Raw genomic sequence first — 25,540 nt, 5'->3', positions numbered from 1 at the left:
GCTCAAACTATGCGAATTACATTGTAAGAAATCTAAGCACAAGCAGGGTTTATTTGAGTGTGAGTGCAAGGTTTTGAGTGAAAGCATTAATAAATCTGAACAAGACCTGCTCTCAAACTGAAAGACCACACTCTTAAATAAAGATATTAAAAAAACAACCATATTCAGGGTCAGACTAACATAGTTATAATGTGCTGGAGATAAACAAAACCTGTCTATACCCACAAAGTTGTATATATATATAAATATGTATGTAATCTAAAATATATCAATAAAAAACATTCTGACTGCAGAGCATACAGCGCATGGTCCTGATTGATAATATTGAAAAAAAACAACTTTAATTTGAAACTCACATTTCCATTATGCAACAAACAAAAACAATGATTTTCTTCTAAAACAATATACAGCTCTATAGTTTCTATTCAGTCATGATACTAACAGGAAAACCATGATGCAAAACATCTCAAACCACACGTCAATAAAATGTGGACCTTAAAAATGTGCAAATAAGGTTTAAACATTAAATAATCAACACAAGACATGAACCAAAACCGATGAGCTCCACCTCAACAGGCAGACAAGACAATAAGGCTCTGTTGGTGCACTGTAGATGTGTAAACTCCAGGAACAATAACAGCTTTCTTTCCTTAAATAACTTTGCTGAATAAATATCGATCATTTTACTACAAAAATCAAATATCATGGTTTAGCATGAACAGCACACCTCATACAATAGTGACTATCTCCTGCAGTGGGCACTCACAGTGCTGTACAGTGAGCTGGTAGTGAAGCCCTGCACAGACTAGAGTGTGTGGAACGCTGATTTCGGACCTGAATTAAAAGCAGCACACTTTATTATCATTATTATCAGCAATAAATACATGAATACACACGTTCGCAAGACCCTTGTCATCCCTCCTCATGGAGTTTACAGTCACACAGCTCTTTGTAGATCCTCTTACGTATCTTTGGTATGTTCTCCTGGGAAAACTGCAGGGCTTTTGTGAGAGCAAGGCATCTGGAGTACTGCAATGGAAATCAAGTTATTAGCGAAGAGTACAAAATAAAAAAGAAGAATGATCGAAGTCGTGATTACTAAGCAGGCCGACTTGTTACCTCCAGGACAAAGACTCCACAGTCGTTTTCATTGGTCTGTTGTGGGACGTTCTGTGAGGGACAGCAGGGGGAGACAAAACATCATCTCAGGGAATCTCCAGCAGGAAGAAGAAGACGCTAAAGAGATAGTTTGATGCCTCAGCTGCCATCAACGTTTACGTACCTCATCAAACGACACTGTCCAGCCGTTTTCAAAAGCTGCTTGCTGCTTCTCCTTTGCTTCTGCCATCAAGTATTTCAGGATGTTCTGTTATTAGCAGAGCATAAAGAAATACACTTTTATAGATAAGGACTTATTACTTTAAAAATAAGCAGCTCAAACGTGCATGTATATTGTTAAAGGGACAAAAAATTAAATCATCAAATTACCCTTGCAACCTTCTGGAGTGCCAACCCTTGAGAGTCGTAAAGGCAGATTTTCTTTTCCACAAAGTCAGCAGTCACCAGACACCAGTGAACCTCCAGGTGGATCGGTACCAAGAGCAAACGCTTCGAAAACAAATCCACCTGGGAAAGAGGGACAGGAAAGAGTTAAAGTTACTCAGTCTTCTTTTTCTCGCTTCATTTGTTCAGTCATGTCCTCTTATTTCATGAAGACTTAATGCATCATTAGCTCTGCCAATATGCTCATGTTTTAATCCCTGTCTTCTTGTTTGTTGGATTTTAAGCAAGATTTCCCAAAAAACTGGACGGATTTCCACGAAGCTTGGTGGAAGGATGTGATATGAGTCACAGAAGAACCCATTAAGTTTTGGTGCATATCCCAGAGAATAATTCATGGATCTTGATGATAAAAATCAGGCACATTTGGGGAACTGATATCTATGAGTGTGTGTAATTTGTTGCAGCTTGTTTGAATTTAAGGAGCCTGGGCGGAGGTATGTGCTCTACTTTGGTCTTGGATTTTAATCTACATCACAAACACTGATAAATAACCACATTAGTGCTGACCTGCTTTGTCCATCTCTTCACACCATCGTATCCTTTAGTCATGAGCTGTCGGTGGAAGAAGCTGTTGAGAAAATGGACCTGTGAGCGGAGAGAGATTAAGGTTACAAAAGTATAATTACAAAACAGATTTTATGTTTATACAGGCTCACGTGTTTTTGATGCTAAATTAACTTATTCTAGCCAGATTAAGACAGAAAACATCAAAAATGACCAGAAAATTGCACAATTCTTACTGTGTTAAGGTTCTGTACGTGCTGCATAGAGTTCAAAAGAATAGGTCAATTCTCTGATTGTGACAAAGTCTAACCTTTAGTTAAATATATGTTTTAACTGGAGGAAAAGACAGCAGTTCACTGTTCACACAAGACAAAGAAATAGTGCCCCAAAAAAATATTAAATGGGGATTTCTATAAAATGTTAACAGGTGATCTTCTTTTTTTGACTTGGCACTGAGCCAGGTAAACTGTTTCTCCTGGTAGTTGTCTGTGTATCACAGGAAGTCAACTACAAGCAAATAAGCTGATAAGGGATATTTGAATAACCCTGGTAAGTACGTAACATCCACCTGATGCTATGATTTAAGAAGAAAAGAAACAGTCTAGCATCTACATATCATTAGATTACCTTGTGATTGGCAGATTCCACAATCAATTCCCCATACATGTTCATGACCTTAAGCAGAAACAAAAATATAGAATAATATATGGTTAAAACAAGTTTGGACCACAAGGTTTGGACCACAAGGTTTGGACCACTTCCAGGTAAATGACATACGCGAAATGACCAGTGTTGGATCTAACCTGGTCATTGAGCCAGTTCTGATCAGCCAGAGTCGACAAATCGTCCAGTGTCAGTGTGTGTTTCTTGTAGACCACCTGGAAGGAGGGAATGGGTTTCTGAACGATCGCACTTCTGTATTTGTTGACCTCCGAGAAGACGACATTTTTCCTGCAGGGACAGGAAAGCATTAAATAACTGGTCCAAAAATGTAATGCATTCCAGATACCAAGGTTTTACATGCTCTAATGTTCAGCAGCTCTTCTTTTCAGCCTCTGTCTGAAACACTTGGCTTTAGCTCCTGTCTCGTTAAGGCCCCCCGCCCCCCTTTCTGATAAAGCTTAGTCTGTTGAGATTAGTCAACAACCTCTAATGTGTCATACAAACGAGGTGAATTACGTTCCATAGCTTCCTGAATGAGGTTGTGTTGTGTGGTCTGTCATCCATTACCGATACACATTTCATTTACTTGAATTTCAATGCTGGCCTCCGGACACACTGGCAGCCGGGCAGCCTCTCTTTTGTGGGGCGGTTTCTAATTTTCATATTGGACAATGGACACAAAATACTAACGACTGGTTCCACAAGGCTAAGATCAGAATCACGATAATAAATACCTACTGTCTCTAAAAAGTATTAAAAAAAATTTTAATCATGTAAAGAGACAGAATCCCACAATTCAATTGGATTCAAGATTTAGATTTATGACAGAGATTTACCTGTCACTGAAATTTGTGTTAAACTTCCTCTTCAGGTGTCTCAACACGTCGCTCTTCTGCAGTGGAATCAAGCTTCCATATATTCTGTAAAAGTCATCGAGGAACTCTGGAGAAACAGGGAAACACACAGAAATGTCAAACAGCTGTGAAAACAAAGACATTAACCGAAAAGTGAAGGTTAAAAAAAATGATAAGTGATTAAAAAAAAAGTACCATGTATGTCCTTCGTCAGCGCTTTGAGGCTGACATTGGTTTGAGACGCCTTTTTACAGGTGAGTCTGTCCTCAGTATGTGTGTCTGAGGCCTTTTCCTGACTTGGAGTGACAGTGGTACATTGTCCTGATGTGCCCCCCCTCATCTCCTCACATGCCTCTGTCCTCAGCGCGGGCTTGACTGTGCGAGAGGGTTTCGATGGCTCTGCAATTACACAACACCGTCCAGAGGTCTCTCTTCTTTGAGATGACACAGTCTGAGTGAATGGAGCTCCAGGAACATTTGTGTCCGTGACCCGGTTCTGAAACGAGCTGGAAGTGAATAAAGTTTCTGACAGACCGACTGGTTCAGGTGGCTTCAGCGGACAGCTCGGCCCTCTGGGCATCTCCTCTGCAGCAGCAGTATCACAACCAAGTGGTGACACTGCCGCTGAAGTCCTGTCTCGAGAACTGTCTGAGTTTACTGTGTGATACATTAGAAGTTTCCTTGTGTTCTTCTGTGATTGAGCCTTTGAGTTGAAGCAGGGTCCATTGCTGATCCCGCAAGCTCTTCTTTTTGCTCGGAAAATCCCCAAACGGCATTTGTCTCTCCGCTTCCTCCACATCCAGAGCTGCACTTTGAAAAACAAGCGTCTCTTGGCTCGTCTGGACAGATGAGAAACTCCCTTGACTGAAGACATGAACCCCTTCCGTCTCTTGAGGTACTTGGCTTTGCTCCTGCGGCTCTCTGTTCGGTGCATCTGGCAGATAGTGATGAGTGGTCACATGAGAACATGGAGGTGTGGGTGTCATAGGCAGCAGAGCTGAATCTAGATTTTATTTTGTCTCCTTTTTGATAAAGACATGCTCACTCTCAAGGCCATGGCCAACTGACTCTAAGGTTCCAAGAGTCACTTTCCCTTCATACTCCACTTAGTTATCTCTGTATTCACGTCCACTTCTGGTGAGGTGCTCAGCAGTCTGAACACCCGCTGCAATAAAGAACAGATGTGTTGTTACATTCAGTGCACAGCTTTCATTGTTGTTTACAGCAGATAACTAGACAAGTACCATGTAACTGTGTACAATTACTTGAGTATTGTACTGTGAGCTATTTTCTGCTCCTCTCATGTTTGTTTCAGCCACAATCATTAGAATGATCATCAGACTAAAAGAGCAAAAGGCCTGCAGCAGTAAGAGCAGTGGCTACATCTGAAATGTAGAACTTTAACTGTTACTTGAAATAAAGGATTCTATACCACTGTAGTTTTACTTTTACTTGAAATTAGGTATTTTTATATCACAGTTGTTTAACTTTTACTCAAAATTAAGAAGAATTTCATATCACTTTAGTATTACTGTTACTATAAATTAAGAAGTAGTTCATAACACTGTAGTTTTACTGTTACTTGAAATTAAGCATTTATATATCCCTGTAATTGTTTATGTACACAGTCACTTAACAATTACCACACATGTTATAGAAGGATCCAATAGAAGGAGACCTGTATCCAACCGTTTTAAACCTCGACTGTCGTGGTGTGTATCAGTGACCCTTTACTACGTGTCTCACACACAGCTAGGTTGTTATTCCTCAGCACAGACATCTCATGGTCTGTGGATCTTCTCGACACGTGTTAGCAGCAGTCACAGAGTCCTCGCTACAGCAGCTAGCTCAGCTAATGTTTACTGACAGAACAGACACACGCAGCTCGGTCTCACCGTCACCGCCTCGGTTCGTGTCTGCGCCTCCGCCCCGAGAAGCTGTTGTCTCATCAGGCTCCTCCATGATCACACCCAGGAGTAGGAACCTGCTTCTTATTCACTCATGTTTGAGCGCTTCACCTGCAGCACACAGCTCAGCATGTACACAATGCACTGCTCGCTCAGTGTCGCAGGTATAACGCGTCACCCCGCAGCCTACCAATCACATTTCACTAAGAACGAGGGGTTCAGGTCAGAAGGAGCAACACCCTTATACAACTATTAATACTAATCCTCATACTAATACTAACACCAATACTAACCCTTAAACTAATACTAATATTTGTACTAATATTAATCCTTATACAAATACTAACCCTTATATTGACATTTATACTAATACTAATACTAGTACCAAACCTAATACTAACCCTTATACTAACCCGTATACTAATACTAATATTTGTACTATTATTAATCCTTATACTAATACTAACCCTTATATTGACCTTTATGCTAATACTAATACTTGTACTAATACTAGTACTAAACCTTATACTAACCCTTATTCTAATTCTAGTGATGCTTGCTAGCTTGCTCGGAAAAGATAGGAGCTTCAATTTCTTTGTCCGTCTAGGGGATCAAGCGTTACGGTCCCCGCCATCAAGTGTAGACCACACGGTGAAAAGGGTGAGGGCAGGGGACAACGTGGACAGGTCACCAGCTAGTCACAGGACCATCACACAGAAACAATCACCCACTCACGTTAAATAACCTGCATGTGTTTGGACTGTGGGAGGAAGCCGGAGTAACAACCCAGACACTGGGAGAACATGCAAACTCCACACAGAAAGTCCGTGGCCCAACCAGGATTGGAACCAGCAACCCATTGCAACTGACCAGGGCGTGTGAGATGGAAATGAGTAAAATCTACTTCAGGTGTCTCAAGGCTTCATTCCTTGTAACTTCCATATGTTCAGTAAAGGCCTTCAAGGAATTCTAAGGAGGTCTGAAGAACGTGGTCGAAGTGAAAAAAGCTATGACAAAAAGAAATGCAGGAAAAAAACAGAGATAACACAAAAACAAAATTGATATAACATGAAAATCGTTTGTCAGTGTCTTGTGGCTAACCTCTGTTTGACAGGATGTGTTTTCCTTAAAAGCCCTGATCCGTATCTCTTTATATCATGGTTCTGACCTGGATTGACACCAGTGCATTTTGCAGACAGTCCAATACAGAGCAAACACGTGCTGCAGCAGTGTGTGTCCGTGACCCTCCGCTGTGCCCCCCCGCCCTCTCGTTGGCAAACATCCTCAGTCACTGAGTCCCTGCTGATAGTGGGGCCCTGCTCTCTGCCTGATCACTCTCATTGACCTCTGCGGAGAGCAACAGCTGTTTACACAGTACGGCTGTTTGGACGTGAAGTTCGTCACATGAATTTGTATGATATTTTTCAATTCAAGGAACTCTCAGATGTGGGGACAGCTGTGAAAAGACAGAGGAGATGTTTGCAGATGTTCGAGGATGAAACAAACACAGTGAATCAGACCTGATTTGAACTTCAATGATAGACTTACCCAACTGTCATTTGTTTTGGCAGCGGTCCTAAAACAGACGTGGGTTACACGTGGTCAGGAGGGATGATCGTTGTATTTAACTTGGCTCTGTTTTCAGTTTAAGGTGCAGGATATATACAGCGCAGACTGCATGAGTTTTTTCCTCTCTTCCTTTCCCCTTTCTGCACCACTGCTCTGATATCTCTTACATCTCTCGCAGACATGAATCCTCTGGGCTTCGCTGTGGTTCTTGGACTTCTGGTTGGGACGTGGGCTCAGGTCAACGTACTGCGGCCGCCATGTGATTCCCCTGATGTGGAGGAGGCTGCGATGGTGGCCCAGGATTACCTCAATGGCCAGCATGTTCACGGCTACAAGTATGCACTGAACAGGATCGAGGACATCAAGATCTATTCCGGGGTAAGTCAGAGGGAAAATGTTGTCTATTTACAGGCAAAAACAAGCCAGTAAATTGTGTGTGACATTGCAAAATTTGCAATCGGCATTTCCTCCACTGGACAGTAGGATCACCTACATCGGTGGACGAGGTTTGAACTGAATTATGTGCCACTTTGAATGTCCCACAAAAAAATCCCAACCTTAAAATCTATTTAACCTAATAGTAGGTATAATTAGTAGATACCTGCTTCCTTTCCTTAACCATTGCACATGCACACTACATTTCTTTCTTTCTTTCTTTCTTTCTTTCTTTCTTTCTTTCCTCTTTCTTCCTTTCTTTCTTTCCTTCTTTCTTTCTTTCTTTCTTTCTTTCTTTCTTTCTTTCTTTCTTTCTTTCTTTCAACAGTTGATGTTTGATCCCTACCCTTCTCTACTCTACAGTATCATTACAAACATTTGCATGTTCGTCCATGCAGACACCAGAACATTTGGTCCATTCGGTGAACTATCTCATGCTGTACAATAAAAAACAATGTACAATGTTTTTTCTGTCTTCAGGCTGATGGAGTCGACACATACGTCCTTGAAATTGACCTGCTGGAGACAAACTGTCATGTGATGGACCCCACACCTGTTGCCAACTGCACAGTCCGACCCAAAATCTCGACGGTGAGTCTGCGCACCAACGCTTCACAAAATCGCCCAGATCTAATGATGATAATACTTATTCACAACATAAATGAATGAGAATAGTAAATGAGACTGCTTAGCTTTTTATTATCACCTCTTCCCAATTCAGGCCGTGGAGGGAGACTGCGATGTGGTGCTGAAGAAAGTTGCCGGAGTTCTGACTGTGACTGCGTTCAAGTGTAAAACAGACGGTATAACTTTCTGATCACACGCGCAACCTTATGAACCCACACAGTGACCGAAGACATCGGTGTCAATCAATCAATTTGATTTTATTTGCATAGTCCATATTCACAAATCACAGATTGTCTCGTAGGGTTAAACAAGGTGTGACATCCTCTGCCCCTAGCTCTCATCTAGAGTGAGGAAAAACAACCAAAGAAAACTGTTATTGGTGTCTGTCCTCTACATATAAAACCCTGCGTGTGTGTTTTTGCTCAGAATCAAGAGAGGACATGTGCGGGGGCTGTTTCGATCTCCTCCCTCTGAACCACACTTCAGGGCTGGACTTTGTGCAGGCCTCACTGGCGACCTTTAATAACAATACTGGGAATGTGACTTACACCATCATGGAGGTTGGAAGGATGTCGTCACAGGTGGGCTCTGTTCAGATGAATTAAAATAATTGTATCATGTTTGAACGCTCCTGCACATTTTATTAATGTTTGTCAGTAACCAATATCCCCCAAAAATGTCCTTGTTTCAGGTTCTGTTTCCTTCGGCACGGTATTCAGTAGAATATGTCGTGGTTGAGGCTAATTGCACTGGCACCACCTGCATTCCTCTGAATGACCCCATGGCTGTAAGTACACAAAACATCAGTTAAAAAGTTTAGTTCTGAACATTGCATGAAAATGAGATAAACAAACATTTCTTTTCTCTCACAGCAACGTGGCTTTTGTACTGCCACAGGTGTCAAAGCTGCTCACGATGTGGACTGCAGGATGTTCCCTGCTCCCATGGTAAAATGCAGCTCAGGTTCTCCAAATATTTTTTGTGGGCAAAAGTAAGCCCTGGATTTTACAATCTTTCACTGTGTTGACCATTTTTCAGATGCCCGTTGTAGATGCCAACAGCACTGTGGCTGCAGCTCCAGCCATGCCACCAATGGTCCACGTACATACAGGCAGTCTGCCACACAAGCACGGTCTGAGACACCACAAACTGACCTCTCTCCATAACCCTCATCTGAGTGGCCATCTTTCAGCGTCAGGGGAGTCAGCGGAGTCCGCAGAAGTTGTACCTGTGGTCCCTGCAGTGGTCGATGCTGCTGCACCTGTTGCAGCAACTGCAGATCCCGCTCCAGCTGCTGATCCTCCTGCTGCTGCTGATCCCGCTCCAGCTGCCGACTCTGTATCAACCTCAGAATCCTCCATTAGTAAAGAGGTCCCTGTTGCTGTGTCTAAGAGAGATGTAGCTGCTGCTGCTGCTGCTGCTATATTAGCAGTCAATATCCCTGCAGCTCCTCCAGCATGTCCAGGAAGGGTCAGATTCTTCAGTTGAACAGATCCCGCAGAGTCTCCTTCTTTGCTTTCTTCAGCTGTATTGGTGCCAGTGTAACTTTAATTGATGCAGAAACATGTGATGTGGTAGGTTGATGTTACGCAATATGTTTCCTACAAACCAAGAGTAATCTAAATTGTCGAAAGAGCGTAATGTGTTGCAAAACAGGAAAATGATAGAGATTTGCATTTCATTCTGAATAAATCTGTCAACTCCAACATTGTGTCCATTCTTTTTTGTCATTACCGTTTTCTCTATAATGAAACAAAACAGTCAATGAAGGATTCATGAGGTCATCTGCAGGTCTGATGAGGACACATCGATAACCTCTATGCAGAGATTTCAATGAACAGACTGGTAGTGAAAAGCATTCAATCCTTCATGCCACATCTTTGATGGTGATTGCAAAACAATCTTGTTTGCTGATCATGTTTACCCAGGCCAATGAAATTCCTGCAGACCCACTGAGGTTTCTACAAATACTGCTACAGCATACGTCAGATTTGCTCTTGCACATTGTTGAAATGATTGAAACTCTGAATTTGTGTTTAAAAAAAATAAATATAAACTTAAACGTTGACCTTAAAATACACCGGCCAATGACCATTAGATGCTCTCCATTCCATGAATGCAGATAAGACCCAAAGGTAAAAGGATGTTTTTTATCATTGTACAATAGTTCTGCACTTGATCTTCCTCTCAAATCCTGTCATTCATAAACCGTTGTTTGTGACTTGATCAATTGCTGTAAAGTCAGTCGACTGCAAAGCTCTTGGGCTTCCACTGCAAAAACACGTTTTCCCAACTGGTGAGGAATGTTTGACCATCCGCTCACATTGCATCTGTACACCATTATGAGTGTGGCCTGTTTTGTTCCACACACTTCAGACTAGGGGATGACAATCGCTTGTTACCGCTGTTCAACCTTCTGGTCTCATTGATACATCAAGTCTACATTAAAACTCTTCTGCATATGACATCAGCTGCTGCACGAGTTCTCCTTTCATCTTTATAGTTGATGTGAAATTAGAGAGCTTAATCAATTTGGTGAAAGTGGAATCAGCGGTCGATTGTTCCTATTTCTTTTAATCATTTTAGAAGGGAAATGCAATAATTGTGCAAGTATTTCTGTATTGATGGTGGATGAGTTAAGGTATGAAATCTAGAAGTTCCGGCAATTGGAAGGACAGGTTTTGAAGTTTCAAAAACCTTTAGGCCACTGTGGATGAATGAACAAGAACTGTATCCAATGTTTACCCATAGGAATGGGTCAATGTTCATTAAGCACCAGTTCAGGGTAAGGCAAAACAAATTAGTTCAACAAGGGCAATGCACCTTCTGGGTCTAAAAAGCAGAAACATTCCTCATGCCAACAAGTACAGAGTAAAACAACTTTGAAACGGAGAAACGCAAAGCAGAAATAACACTTATTACCACTAATGCCAAAAGAGATTGACTACAGTGACAATTCATTTACATCAACTTCTCAAACTACTCACTTTTACCAAAACGCAGTCGGACAAAAACAAATTTTAAATGGGAAAAATAAAATTAAAAAAGGACAAGTTTGGGTACTGTTTTAATCATTTATTCAAATTGAATGCAACTAGTTTCTAGTTCTGATGTTCTTCCTCTCTGGGTGCATAGTTCCAGTCCTGTAAGGAGAAAAGTTTATTAGATAAACAAAAACTGGGTTAAAAAGTTAAAGAAATACAAACAAAACAAATCAACGCACCCTTTGGTCAGCTGCTGAGCGCCGTCCTTGAAATTCCTCTCCAGGAGCAGGGGAGGGAATCCTTTGGTTGTAGCCGAAGGTTCGCCCGAGTTGCCACATTTTTTCTAATACTTCAGGATTTATATGCGGTGTATTGAAAGAGTCCCTGGGCAATGGTGCAAAATGAGAGCCATCCATTGCAGAGCCAAAGGGGGGGTTATCCTGTTGGGGATTTGAATACCGATTATGGGGTTTAAGATTTTGTGACTGGAGGGTTGTGTCAGCAAGCAGCTCTTCAGTTTTACTGTTGCGCTCCCTACCTGGTGGGCCCTGCTGTAGCAGCACATAACTCTTTGATCGAGCGTCGGTTTGGATTATCTGATCATGGGTGGTAGATTTCTTTAAGGCACTAAGAAATTGTTGTGAGGAGTTTGCACTAGGTGCTCGGGCATCTTGAAGCACGGGGTTAGGGACAAGATAACGATCAGCTACACTTTTGACTTTAGCTCGCATTGGCTCTTCAGAATCACTGTGGTTTACATTAGATGGTTTTAGTTCAGTGGCTCTGGGCTCCCTTTGCTGGTTTGCCAAATGCTGTAGATATTGAGCACCAAAAGGTAATAGTTGACTCATTTGCGACTGTGGGGGCTGTATATAATATGGATTTCCTTGCCAATTACCAGGAGGCTGGGGTCCAGAGGGTGCATTGTAATTAACTGCTGACTGGCTTTGAGGTGGATACATATTGGGTACAAAATAAGGGTAGTTTGGCCTCTGATTTATAGGTACACTGACAACAGGCACAGCGTTGTTGCCATCTGGTGGCAGGAGATATGGCAGTTGTTCATTCTGAGGTGGAAGGGCCTGTTGTAAAGTGGTTGCAGAAACTTGGGTAGTTTCCTCAGTTAGCTCTGGAGCGGGATCACCCAAGCCCCTACCAGAACTAGAATATCCCAATGAAGAGAGATATGGCATCGCTGGATAGACTAGAGGAGCATTTTGACTGCCAAGTCCAGCTGGAACATATTGATGCAGGTGTTGATGAAAAGCAAATTGTGGACAGCAATTATAAATGCCAGATGGGCAGGATTGAGGGCAGTAGAAAGGGGGCATATAGGGAGAGCCTGGTTGTGGACCTTGGTGGACATTACCACCATAAATAGGTTCTTGGATAGGTTGTGGTCTCGGTGTGGAGGTAGTAGCGGGTAATGTTATCTGCTGAGGCTGCTGTGGGTAATAAGGGTTAAAAGGATCATACACTTTGCCTTTAGAAGGGTTGACGAAGGGATAGACCTGCTGTTGTACTTTGGCTGCAGGAGCTTCAGGTTGTGATGGCACTTTGCTCTGTGGAGCTGAAGGTGGTTTACTGGTTGACAATTTCCCAGGGATTTGGGGGTGTGATGTCCCAGGGTTCAATTGGCCCTTTGGAGCCAGTGTAGGAGTCAGCTTTGTGGGTGGCATTTGTGGCTGGTAAGGGCCTTGAGGCCATAAGGGGGTGTAAAATGGGGTTGGGTAGAACGGCTGGTACATCTGTCTGCGAGGTTCCTGAGCAACTGGAGTTAGCGGTTGTGGTTTGTATTCATGGTTCTCAGGTTTGCTTGAAGTGGGTTCTTGAGGTTTTTGAGTAGTTCCAGATGGGACATATTCAGGAAATTTACCTGGCGGTGGTTTAGTTACTGGTGACTGCGTAGTAGGGTTTTCAAGCATCTGTACGGGATTAAAATAGTATGGATAATGATAAAAGGGGTCTTCCACTTTGACTTTAGGTGGTTGGGTGGCTGAAGAGTCTACTCGAGTCTCTTTTTCAACAGGCAATTGTAGAGGTTGAGATGGCCAGACATAGAAAGGAAGGAATTTCTGGGGCATTTGTCCTTCAGGTGCCATTGGCAGATTTGATGGGAGGAGAGTTTGTTTGGATTGCACCTCACTTGTCTTGGTTAAAGGAGACGACAGTGGCTGCGCAGTAGTTACAGGTTTAGGATCTGGATAAGGGTAGAAGAAATGTGGGTACGAAGGATAGTCTGGCATTTGAGGACGAGCAATATCCTTTGGACCCTCGTCTGGTTTTTTGTGAGGTGCCTCTTGGTTCTTAGCAAAAGTTTGATAAGGAGGTGAACCAGAACTATGAGATGGGGTCAAGTGATGTACCCCTTTGCTTGGCACTTCAGTTTGCGGTCCTGGATAGTTTGGTGGGCTTTTTGTGAGTTCAGGTTCAGTTGCTGACAGAGATGGACAGGAAATTTTGGTTTCTCCATCTCCATAGAGTTCCAGGGTGTACAGACCATCCTTAAAATAACAAGTTGGTTAGAAACTGTTTAAATGAATTTGTAAATGCATTTTCTGGAAACAAATTGTACTGTACCCTTTTCTTCAGGCAGGGCGCATAGCGAGCAGAGATGGCAACACCATCAGGAAGAACAACTATAACGAACCCACATTTGGCTGAGGCGCTCAGCAAAGGCTCCCAGACATCATTCACTGCAAGGTAAAATTAGTCAGACACGTAAACTTTTATAAGTCACCTTCCATTCAAATTTATCAAATTTCTGGTTTAGAACTCTGCTTAGGATTTATGCAAGCCACATGCAATCATGTGTGCCCATTGTTTCTATGCCTATAGATCTGATAAAGAAATAGCTGCTGAATTGTGGAGCTGAAGCCAATTTGGAAAATTAGAACATTGAGGCAGCTATTTAAGCACATTCAAAGCAAGAAAAGCACATATGCCATATAATTTGATGGCAGGAAGCAAATGCACACACTCTACAAGGGGTAAAATACAACTAAATGTAGCCGTTCTAAAAAAAAGTGACAATTGACAAATCTATTTTGCAATGCAATAGACATGTTAGGCGTGGACTGAACTTTAGATATGTTAAATACGCAAATTAAAAACTTACACTTTACTATAATTTTAGCAGCAGAGATCATCCAGTCGGTCTTGACAACCATCCCCTCAGAGTGGCAGGTGACCATCGGAGGGTTAGGTGCAGAAGGCTTCATCACAGGACATGACATCCTCACCGGTAACCCACACCAACGCAAGGGGAGAACATAGCTATCCTCCTGAAATTTATAAGAAGTTAGACACGGTTAAACTTTAAAAGTTCAAGTGAGTAAAGGGCTTTTGGAAAGTACATCACCTCATGAGCAACAAAGCAACCGTCATAGGGTGCAACCAAGACAAAGTCTCTCCTTGTTGACCGGATTGTGTAACCACAGCTTTGTGGCAAATTGGACAGGGGCAGTGGAGACAGGTTGCTTCCTGGGAGATTATAAAAAGAGAAAAAAATATACATTATATTTGCATATAGTAATAAAATCGATCATGGCTGTAAATATATGACCAAAATTAAATTAAACACTTACCTCGGTCCACACAGAAGAGAGATCCAGGGGTAGAGGCAGCACCTTGGATTTGAAGCTTCATGGAGTCTCCTGTACATTCAACCTTTGGTTCCAGTTCAAGGAGTTGTTCCACCACTGCCTCGCCTGGCTTTGGGCTTGACGAGTAGTCACCTTGTCGTTTATATTGTTTGGGCTCTCCCCAACCTTTAAAAAATAATGCCGTTAATTAAATGTTTCCCCATTTTCGTACAAATTTAATTAAAAGTTTGCAAGGTTACAATCAATTAAAAGTCATGAGGTACATTTTATACAGAATTATATGCAGAACTTCAAACTTACCCATGTCAGCTTGGTAATCAACATCTAAATCCAGGAGTTCCATTGAGGTACCGATTGCTTTGACTTTTGCACCTTGCAGAGAGTTTTGCCCGATGAGGAGTCGTCCATGTCGCAGACCACTTCCTCTGCTAATCATCGACTTTTCTTTTAATTTATCCAGTGCCTTAAGCCTCGTCAGGGGGCTACAACTGCAAAATGAACTAGCAACCACAAAAAGTCCAAACCATAGTAAACCTTTACTGCCCACGCTCCACGCCATCAGAAACAATAGAAAGGAATAATGCACAGGTCTGAGGCGAAAACGTAGCCTTTCTGTTCTCACTCACTTTTAAAGACTGGCCACATGAGGCCTGGTGCCAATTACACCATTCAAACACCCAACCACAGCAGGTGTTACCAGTTGAGCTGATAGGGGCGGGGCTTAACAGGCAGAATGGCTAAAACTAATGTAGCACTCACATTAGTGTTATAGAAATGGACCTAACATTTCATGGCATTTTAATAGGGTTTATATGACCCTGATATGTTTGCTAAACCAGTGCCTGTAAAATGAGTGTATTATATTCTACACACGTTAAGGAAAAATGCCGTAAATATCTCAAAGCAACTAGCATGGGTCATAGCTAATGATACACATGCTCATGGTGTCTATTGTTCTTCTTCAGGCCTAACAGGATGATAAATGTGCACATACTGTGAACACACTGTGACACCTACCTTTAATTTACAGTACTACAGTACAAAAACACATCGACAACACAGATTTAGTGCCAAAGTGGAAAAAGCACTGAAAAAACCATAGCTTCTCCAGAACAATATTGTCCAGATGTTTGGGGGTTATGGTTTTTAATCTGAACCTGGTTTGGGTTGGATGAAAAATTAAAATGAAAAAAAGCAGTGACTTCCCTTTGGCTGCTGACACCACTTTGCTCAACTGCTTTTAAAAAAAGAATTGTGATCATACATATATACTAAGATTATGTTTGTCTATGTGTGCTGCTTTTTTTGGTCACTTGACATTTTATATAGTGGATGCCAGCATTTCCATCAAAACCAATAAGATATCTATCTTTTGCATTTTCTTACATAGAGTAATCAGACTAACTTCACTGTGGTATGGATTTCAAATGCATCAAGTAGCAGTGACCCACTGACGTGCAGCCAAATATTATTTTAAAACATTTTTTTTCTCCATTAACTGTCAGAACCGCAGGGAGCTAAATCTTGATTCCCCTGACTATTCAAATTGATCCATTTAAGAATAATATGATCTATTAGACAGTGAATCACACAATTGAATAAAATAACTGACTTCACCCAATGACATTAAATAATTAGTATATAAACACATTTGTACTGAAGAAGCAACAGACGGGACATAATGGCATTACCTCTGGTTGGAATAACTTTTATTTGATCTGTCTGTAAACAAGACATCTCATCAATTCATGGCATTTAAAATAGCAGATTTTGTGGCAGAAGGAATTTCCTCTCAGAAACAAAAAGACAAAAATTGCAAACACTTTTTTTCTTTTCTGTCGTTTAATTCTGTACATATTCCACAAAGTTTGGGGATTACTGATGCCAAAACATCCCTTAGGAAAGTGCCATTAAAAGTTACTTCTTGCCGGGGCAGCAGTTAAAAATCCAACTCATAGTAGCAACAGATCAGATCGATTTTTATGGCACAGAATACACGGTTATTCTCAGAAATTTTTCACAAGACAACTTACAAATGCTCTTATTCCAACCAACACCATTTTCAATATGTTTAGTGTACACAGCTTTTTTTTCTTTTAAATATATTCTAAGTACCATACTATGACATTTTGTGAATACTCCTTAGAAGACTAAAGCACAAGGCAAATAATTCCAAGGTGCTGGAGCCCAACAGCCTTGTTTTACAGTCAAAATGCATTCACGCTGTAGTAAAATGACATTGTAGTTTCATTGGTTAATGGACAGGTTAGCAACAAATCAATTAGTGATGAGACTTTTTAAGTAGTGTTGAAGTCTAAAGAAGCAGTAAATACACAGTCATCTGAAGTCGTCAATGATTTACAGTCAACAGGTGATGCCAACAATCATTCATCAATCAGAGAAAAGATGAAGCAATTCTGATAATCCTCTTAAACTGACAATTGGTCCAAAGGGGAGGGGAAGAAAAAAAATATGACATGAGTGTGTCTGTGGTGATTGACAGCGAAATTTACAAAGAGCAGGAGCTGACTGACAAATGTCGGAGCTGACTGACAAATGTCGGAGCTGTCACCGAGATGGAATGTCCACTGAGACTCCAGGATGTGTGGAAGCGTCTTGACATCATCTTTGAGACCTCAGCAATGCTGACTGTATACACTTCACTCAAATAACAGCCCAACACCACACCATTAACTTTTAAGACCACAGTCAGGTACAACAGCAAAAGCATGTGATGGGGGGGAGGGGGTAAAGGAAGCTGCGCCTGATGGTGGCGAGTAGGTACACACATACAGGACTTTGTCAGAGGAAATTTTGTTGTTTCTTTAGCGGAGGCTGCGAAGACTAAAAGATGAAGAGGCAGATGAGAAGATGGTTTTGGCTGGAATATTACGCTGGGACAGAGAGAAGATAGGGCGGGGATCTGAATGCTACAGAGGGGAATGCATGCAACTTTTAAATGCCCACATGCTGATGGAAAAAAAAATGGCATCTTTTAGTAATGTGCAAAAAATAAAACCTATGCACCATTACATATGTACTTCCCCTTGGAATATAAGCCAGTTGCTAAGTGAATGTTACACAAGGCAAATTCAGATTTAACACTTTTATTATACTTTGCAATCATTTTTTGCAAGAGCATGCCATTACTGCCGTGTCAAGAACACGAGAAGTACAATGTTAAAGTGGGGTAGTGTTCTTTTTTTTTTCCTTTAAAAAAAAAAGAAAAGAAAAGAAAAGAAAGAAAAGTGTGGGGAGTATATAAAAGTAGACTGCAGAGGAAGTAACTTTGTATGCCATCAAATTCCCGGAGTATTGTCGACACAATGCGGTTGAGTGGGAGTGGGCTGCTAAGTTGATGGATGGGTGGAGAGGTTGCTTAATATCCAACCTTCCTCAGCTTCTTAGCCATTAGATTCGCTTTCATGTTAAGAATTCCACCATGGACCGCCTCCTTTCCCATGACAAAAACCAATACTGGAGCACACAGGGGAAAAAAAGAGAAATGAACAAAATTGCAGAGTGTCCCCCCCCCCTACAGGATGCAGGGGGGGAGGAGGTACATAGGTGACACAGCATCTTACCACTCTTCATTGCTATTAAAAGTTTCCAAGACATTTGACTGCTTGCAGGAGAAATCTTAACAGCAAATATTTATTTTCTCTTCTTTTTTGTCCCTCATTTTGATCTAATTGAGCTCGGAAACATTAAAACCCTGAATCCCTCAAGTATTTTGCCATTGAGAAAGCCTTCTTATTCAATCCGCCTCCATGGACCCCTTCTTTGCCCATTACAAGAACCAAAACTGAAAGAGAAGAGATAGAAAAAGGGGACAGTTAAAAAAAAAAGTAAGAAGGGTAAAGGCATTCCAAGTAAGAAGGATCATCACCAGGAGTGTGAAGTGCAGGGATGTCTAACTGCGTGTCATACAGTGCTGCTTGTCTGCATGCTTCTCTTTGCAACTTTACCAACAGACACAATGAGATGCTGCAGCCTGGACAGCAAATGATTAAGTGTTCCAAACTTGAAAAAGTATTTCGTAAATGAGAAATAATCTTAAGTAAGGAACTTATTTTCCCTGGTCATGAATTTGCAAAGAAATTGATTGTAGCCAGTTATCAAAAGTTTTAGATGTCAGAGCCAGATAAATATTGTGAATACGTGAGAAACACTGGAGCAATGTTAGACTGTGAGGACCACAAAGGCAAACGGACAGTCGGCAATACCATGGCTTACATGAGGTTTTATAATAAAATCTGACCATTAGGTAAATGAACACATTTCATCTTCAGATGTTTGCATCTATAAGATTTGTGTTCCTGGGACTAAGGCCCATTTCACAAAGCCACTTCTGAGCTTGCATAGATGGCTGTAAAAATTATCTTTCAGCAATAGGGCTGCAACTATAATAATCTTCATGATTGATTAATCTACTAATTCATTCCATTACTAAAAACAGTGAAAATGCGCTGTGCATCCATCCTTCATTTTGTCCGATCAGCAGTCAAGACATCCTAAGGTATTCATGCACAACAAAGAGAAGCATAAATTTCATATAAATGCTTGACATTTTTTTAAGCTTTAGAAAATGTCACCATAACTATTTTTAAAATCAGTGCACAATAACTTTATATAAATAAATAAACAATAGTAATTCTTGTAATACATTTTCCAAATCATTTCTCATACAAAAATGTCAAATATTTGCAGGCAGCATGTAAAATTTGATGCTTTTCCCTGTCCTTTAATCTGGACCGTGGATCAAACTCAATAGAAAGATATTTGCAGGCATCACATTTACAAATGATTGTTACAACTATATACAAGATACATTTAGGAGTCTTGCTCATGCATCGCAACAGGAGAAGAAATGTTGAAAATTTGGTCAAATGGGCCTGTGATATTCAGTCAGCACTTCTTCAAGTCACAAAACTGTACGGAAGAAGCTCTGAAAGCGACGTGACACTTTCACAACATCAAATCTTAATCTATGAAGGGGGCATTCTAATAGCTGAAATAAACCATTTAGGAACCAAAATCTTACCTTTTTCAGCTTTAGCCACAGTGACATTGTATGTAGGCTCTCCTCCTCCGCTCTTTGTCCTGATGTCCATTGTCCAGTCCCCATCCTCAAGGAGGCTGTCTCTGAGGACTGAACACTTCTTTGAGCCCAGAGTGAGACCGCTGGTGTAAAAGGTCTCCCTGTCCTTACCGATAAGGATGTCAATTTCTTGAGACTGAAAAACACACAAAACCACAGGATCGGGGAAACGTCAGTCAGATTTTAAATTAAGAGGCCTTCAGCTACATGACTAGCATAATGCATCCTAGTATTAACATATACAATATTATTGACTATATAAATGGATGTAAATAGAGATCTGTGAGTATTTGCAGGCTTGAGTCCTGCTGCAGCGGCCACAGGCTCGGTTCCAACCCGGCCCTTTGCTGCACGTCTCCACTCTCTCTCTCTCTCCTAATTTCATGCTTACGCTGTCTTATCGATTAAGGCCCAAAAAAATCTTTACAAAACAATTAATCATTAATGAATGTTCCAAAGAGAAGACATTGGTTACCTGAAAAGTCAAGTTATAAAAAATAAACAAATAACTCACAAATAACTAATAAATGGTTTCCAGCAGCTTTTGGTGTTGCCAAATAGTTGATCTTTTGTAAATTGTAAAACAGTGTCTACAAGACTAATGTTAGGCTGAAAATGGCTAAACTGGATCAAATATTTTACATGGACAAGGGCTCTCTCTCATTTTGATCAACCATGTCTTGAAGACAAAAAGGTTGAACAATTAAAGGTAAGTGTTCCACAAGCCTACTTTTATTTTTCTAAAGTATAAGATGCTTATCATTTGTAGCCCATCTTTCCTAAGCTTCCATTTTTGTGTTACCTCTGTTTTGCTTTGTTTGTTTGGTATCACTGGTTAGTTTAGTAAGGTATGAGTTGGTATTTAAAAAAAAAAAAACTTGATTGTGGTAGCCAAGCTGTAATTGCAAACTACCCTTACTGTACTATGCAGCGATGATAAAGGGGATACAATATACCTTTATTGATCCCCCTGAAGAGGAAATTTGAAATTGACAAAGCAGCAGAGGAGAAAATGTATAAAGAACCAAAAAAAAGAATAGAAACAGAATATACAGTAAATAAGATAAATCTGAATTATTATATACAATAAATATAGAATTAATATATACAGGGATGTTTTCCTAAATTTGCAACAAAGATGAAAGTTGTGTAATGGTGCAACCTGTCCAAATTCTTTGCAATATGCATAATAATAGAACAATGATGGCCTTTTCCTTGTTACAGGTTTCAATTATTTTTTCAAGAAAAACGTCTAATATATTCTAGAGAGCTGTGAGATGTAAATTATAATGAAAAGTTGCAATCCTCTTCATTAAGCTACAATTCCAAACGTTCTCCAAACTTACATTTTGTTCACTCCTTTAGGACAAATTATGACAGTTAACTGAATATATACACGTTTTGCACCATTGATCTGCAATATTGTTTAATATTATTCCAAGTGTAAGCTGTAGCTCTATTCCAAACATTAGTGATCCTAGCGCCAGTATTGCACATGAATGGCAGGAGAGGAGCTTTGTGAATCAAATTTGGTAAATGCATGGATGCCAGCACAACGACCACAGGCACGTATCACAGCCCAGACAATAATAAAAGCCTGTAGGAAGGAGCGGAGGCAAAGTTACGTCCTTTTCGGTGCATTAAAAACATAATGTCCCCAATAACCACATGTGCATTAATATGCGCGGGGAGGAGTGAGGCGGGATCGCGGTAAGCTGACCACGGTGAGCCGGTAAACCTGCAGCTTAATGCTTTCTAATCAAAGCGGCCGAGCACACAAAAGCATGCACGCTCCCTCCAGGCAGACCCCGTCCACTAGCTGCTTTTTACATTAGCGCCCGGTTCGTTTAGCAGCGCGCTAACATTTCCGATGGACGTTCGTCCGCAGCTTTTGTGTCTTCGCGGTACGTGCGTGCCACAAACGAGCGAGGGTCTCATCCGATGTCCGCACGCTGCCTAATCCCGCCGCGTTTCCTTAGCAGGAGATAGCCGCGGCAGGGCCACCGATGAGCTAGCAGCTAGCCCCGCTAGCTAGCACGGCGCTGCTAGCATGCTAATCATCCAGGGGCTGCGAGATAACGATTTTTTTAGCGCCGTTAATTCTGGTGAGCGTCTGCGTGGGTGGCTCACAACAACAACATCCGAGCAGAACCATCCTTCCACTCCCAATCCGTCCGTTTTACCCCGTCTTACCGTGATATTGTTGAAAGTACCACCGGCATGTGCTGCCCAAGCATATTTGCCGTCCGTATACCCAACAATGGCGCAATCCTGACAGCTGCCATCTTGCATCAGGTTGTCCACGTAGCCTTGCCAAGAAGACATGTTTAAGAAACTGGTGCTATATGTTTTGGTTTTTATAAAGGATCCCTACAGCTGAGGAGGAAGGCGGCTCTCCAACAAACAAAGCGTGCGGCCGGATCGGGAGGAAACCTGCAGGCGAATTTAGAGTCTCCAATCTGAAGCCACACTCCGACGTTCAGCGACGTCAAGGCTGGGGCAGCAAAGAAAGCCAGGGAGGGCAGTGAGGCAGCGGCTGGGTGTAGTCCCTATCAGATCCCTCCGCACAATGAGCTCAGCAGGAGCAGCAGCAGCAGGCGGCGGAGTAAACAGGGACTTATCAGCTCAGCCAGGAGTCAACTGTCTGAGGGAAGATGCCGGGGAACACACGTATAGACACACAGACAATTATTTAATCATTCATTCCATCAATGAACGTGTTTCCACGATGGAGGCTGAGAACAAGCAGTCACAATGTGCCCCGAGGCCCACAAGGTTTACCGAGGCCAAACCATCTAATCTAATGAGATCACCTCTTAGAATTTCATTTTTTATTTTATGGTGGGGGCCTGGTCAGAAGTGAATTTTTATAAGTTCCCACTGAAAGCTATTTACTCCTAAATCTAAAAGTTTTCAAGCTGCATGGAGGCTTGACATATATTACATTTTTAAAACTTGTATAACTTGTTCCCAAACACCCAATATCTTTTGCGAGCAGGATGATCACCCTGTGACCCTAATTTACTTACTCTCCTAAAAATCAAGCCTGGTTTGTTTGATACATTCCTAATGAGAGTCCATTCATCCAGAAGAGTTTGGGATGAACGGAGGTCTTGAATTACAAACATTTTCTTTGTCTTGTGTGCACACGATAATAAGTTGTTCCCAGACAATTAATATGTTGTGCTTACGAGATAATTTACTTTGTGGCCCAAACTTATTTAATCTTATGAAATCTACTCCCAAATTCTGATTTTTTTTTTCCTTATGTTGGGAGCCTGGTTAGAAGTTCCTTTGATAAGTTCCTGCGGAGACGCCCTTTACTTCATCCAAATCTCTGAAGTATTTGAGATTAATGAGGGCCCTTAATCATTAGGTGATAATTTCTTCTGTTGTGTGTGCAAGATAACAGGACGATTACCCTGTGCAGCAAATTATGTCTGCCAATGACAATCAAGTGTCTCTATACAAGAGCAGCAATCATTTTTTATACGACATTCCAAGGTGAAAATAAAACTTGATTAGCTGAGTCCATCACGATGCGTCTGAGCTTGTTGGAGACGCATATTAATATTATTATTATTTTTGTTGAAAAGGTTTTACTAAAATTCTGTTATGACTCTATTGGATAAATATTTGGATTTACCCTACAACCAGCATCCAATATATATGATAAAGGATCATGAGATACAATGCCAGATCAATGCATTATTTTTGTTGAGCATGTTGAGTGAAGTAATCTGCCTTTAACAAAAGGTTAATATTGATATAAACCAATATAATGTGTTTGTGTGCAATGACAGGATATTACCATAAGCAGGCCTACAGTTGGGTTTGTACAGTCAAGGACTTAAGGTTTTTTATTTTAATATCTGTCTACAACATTTAAATATTCACACAGTACATTCCCAGTGTATACCACCAATGTCAATACAATTTCAGTTCAAATAACATGATATAAATTCCTAAATCTACATTGCTTTTGCCATAGGACTAATATAAATATTTGACATACAGAGGAGACTTGAACAACTGCAGAGAACAAAACAGAGGTTATACTATTTATGCTGTATAATTTGCAACACTCTAACAATGACAGTATGGCCTGGATCAAAGTTAGCCAGTGATATATGAATGAATTACGACTTGAGTTGATGTTTCCATTTACAAAGTGCATGATGTCATTTCTATTTTTAAACTTATAACTGGCTCAACTATTTTTGTGCTAATCATTTTCATTCTACTCTAAGTATGATCATAAATGAAAGACCAGTGGACTTTTGAATTTTCATATGGTGGCTGATCTGCTGACAGACACGAATAAAACCATACTGTGTAGGAACATAAGAGACCTTATATGAGAAAGAGTTCAAGGTTCATCCAAAATAACCAAAAAAGGAAAAGGAAACGTGGTACCCTATCACAGAGAGGTACAGTCACTGACCACCGGGGGCGGTGTTCTCTATGGATTGTGTGACTGGTTTATTTCTGGCGCAGAGCTGACTTGCCATGTGTCTTTAAACCTGTAGTTAGTCTCTATGTAGGGGTATTTTCAAATGTGTATCATTTTTAATTTAAACTGGTTTATGGGTTATAACAGAATTTTTCATATATATATAAAAGTCCTGCAGATATACTCTCATACTTTTTTATTTGACTTTCTTAGATAATAAAAGTCCCATATAATTCACTTGCTCACCTCAACGGCTGCAGAGGCAATGCAGCACCAGTAGTGTGATGCTCCTTCAACCTCATCTTTGTGAATTAACCTCCCATCAACTCCCTTAAAAATACACTGCTTTTCTTATGTCATGCTAAAAATATCTTTACACTTTTATGAAGAATGTTAGCTGGTGTAGTGATCACAGAAGTTACGCATGCTGTGTCATATGCTCGCTGTTTTCCAGAAACACAGGCCCAGGGTGTATGAAGAGCTGTGCGATTTCAATTCACTTAGAAATGAATAAATAAAGTTATCCCGTGATCATTCTTAAGATGCCACTGAACAGAGACAACCTGGGGCCAAACACCCCTCGCAGAGATGGAGAGTGTAGCCGCTGAGGTCATGCAAGGAAAGAAGTCCTTAAGAAAAGCTGGAAGGGATAGAAATATTGATAAGACAACCCTCAAAAGATTCATAAAGAAAAAAGAGAAAGGGAAAGTAAAATCAGTAGCCTGGGGTGCAGTAGCTGAGGTAAAGAGAATATTCACAGATGAGATGGAGGAGGAGCCAAACACTTAAACAACTAGCTGACCAGTTCCATTGCCTTGCTCCAGTTAAGTGCCGTGAACTGGCATTTGAATACGCAGAGAAAAACAATATCCCTGTCCCTGGGCAGGTAAGCAATATGCAAGAGATCACATGAATCATAATAATCATAAATGTGCTTAATTGACCAATCCCCATGATTCTGTTACTAGTCCCATAATAATTTTGGAATGTGTGGTTTTTAAATATTACAACATGTGTTGTTATGGTAGTTTTAAAGTGGAAAAAGTTAGTGTCCCACTTTAACCCGTAGCTGGGGTAAAGTGGGACACAAGACCACTTTTTTAAAAACAATCGTATTTTCACTGCCCTTTGTCCTGAAGACATTCTGATCATTTCCATTGCTAGAAAACATCCTGAATTAATGCGAAATGTGTAAATTTGACTGATATATCATTTTAGCTCGCCTAGAGGGGAGCAAATGTAAAAAATGTCCCACATTACCCCGCTCTCCCCTAC

General features: G+C 40.9%; 4 protein-coding genes across 6 annotated transcripts; 1 reads left to right on the top strand and 3 right to left on the bottom strand.

Annotated features, from left to right (window-relative positions):
- Positions 1-319: 319 nt before the first annotated feature.
- On the bottom strand, positions 320-6,639 carry LOC128454909 (sentrin-specific protease 5). The gene is made up of 11 exons (XM_053438505.1): positions 5,480-6,639; positions 4,630-4,749; positions 3,780-4,518; positions 3,567-3,672; positions 2,871-3,018; positions 2,695-2,742; positions 2,071-2,148; positions 1,489-1,626; positions 1,283-1,366; positions 1,120-1,170; positions 320-1,029 (listed from the first exon to the last, which is right to left on the bottom strand). Exons 2-11 carry the CDS (start codon positions 4,639-4,641, stop codon positions 913-915), a joined length of 1,521 nt encoding a protein of 506 aa, XP_053294480.1. The 5' UTR covers positions 4,642-4,749; positions 5,480-6,639; the 3' UTR covers positions 320-912.
- Positions 6,640-7,129: 490 nt separating this feature from the next.
- ahsg2 (alpha-2-HS-glycoprotein 2) lies at positions 7,130-9,828 on the top strand. Its single transcript, XM_053438506.1, has 7 exons — positions 7,130-7,438; positions 7,976-8,086; positions 8,217-8,298; positions 8,549-8,703; positions 8,814-8,909; positions 8,995-9,069; positions 9,161-9,828. Exons 1-7 carry the CDS (start codon positions 7,241-7,243, stop codon positions 9,608-9,610), a joined length of 1,167 nt encoding a protein of 388 aa, XP_053294481.1. The 5' UTR covers positions 7,130-7,240; the 3' UTR covers positions 9,611-9,828.
- Positions 9,829-11,182: 1,354 nt separating this feature from the next.
- On the bottom strand, positions 11,183-16,293 carry LOC128455302 (uncharacterized). 2 transcript variants are annotated; one of them, XM_053439001.1, is made up of 6 exons: positions 14,694-16,293; positions 14,468-14,589; positions 14,225-14,390; positions 13,687-13,802; positions 11,346-13,610; positions 11,183-11,265 (listed from the first exon to the last, which is right to left on the bottom strand). In XM_053439001.1, exons 1-6 carry the CDS (start codon positions 14,752-14,754, stop codon positions 11,224-11,226), a joined length of 2,772 nt encoding a protein of 923 aa, XP_053294976.1. In that variant the 5' UTR covers positions 14,755-16,293; the 3' UTR covers positions 11,183-11,223. The 2 variants fall into 2 exon arrangements, with proteins under 2 accessions (XP_053294976.1, XP_053294977.1); XM_053439002.1 differs by lacking the exon at positions 11,183-11,265 and having other exon boundaries at positions 11,420-11,546; positions 11,645-13,610.
- A 110-nt stretch (positions 16,294-16,403) lies between these two features.
- Positions 16,404-22,363, bottom strand: pfn2a (profilin 2a). Of its 2 annotated transcripts, none has more exons than XM_053439003.1 (3): positions 22,006-22,356; positions 19,756-19,948; positions 16,404-18,188 (listed from the first exon to the last, which is right to left on the bottom strand). In XM_053439003.1, exons 1-3 carry the CDS (start codon positions 22,135-22,137, stop codon positions 18,091-18,093), a joined length of 423 nt encoding a protein of 140 aa, XP_053294978.1. In that variant the 5' UTR covers positions 22,138-22,356; the 3' UTR covers positions 16,404-18,090. The 2 variants fall into 2 exon arrangements, with proteins under 2 accessions (XP_053294978.1, XP_053294979.1); XM_053439004.1 differs by lacking the exon at positions 16,404-18,188 and adding an exon at positions 18,208-18,516 and having other exon boundaries at positions 22,006-22,363.
- Positions 22,364-25,540: the final 3,177 nt, after the last annotated feature.

The sequence above is a fragment of the Pleuronectes platessa genome, chromosome 13 (genome assembly GCF_947347685.1).
Source record: "Pleuronectes platessa chromosome 13, fPlePla1.1, whole genome shotgun sequence".
Lineage (NCBI taxonomy): Eukaryota > Metazoa > Chordata > Actinopteri > Pleuronectiformes > Pleuronectidae > Pleuronectes > Pleuronectes platessa.
Note: the sequence above shows the minus strand (reverse complement) of the source record. Positions and strands in the feature narration are given on the sequence as shown.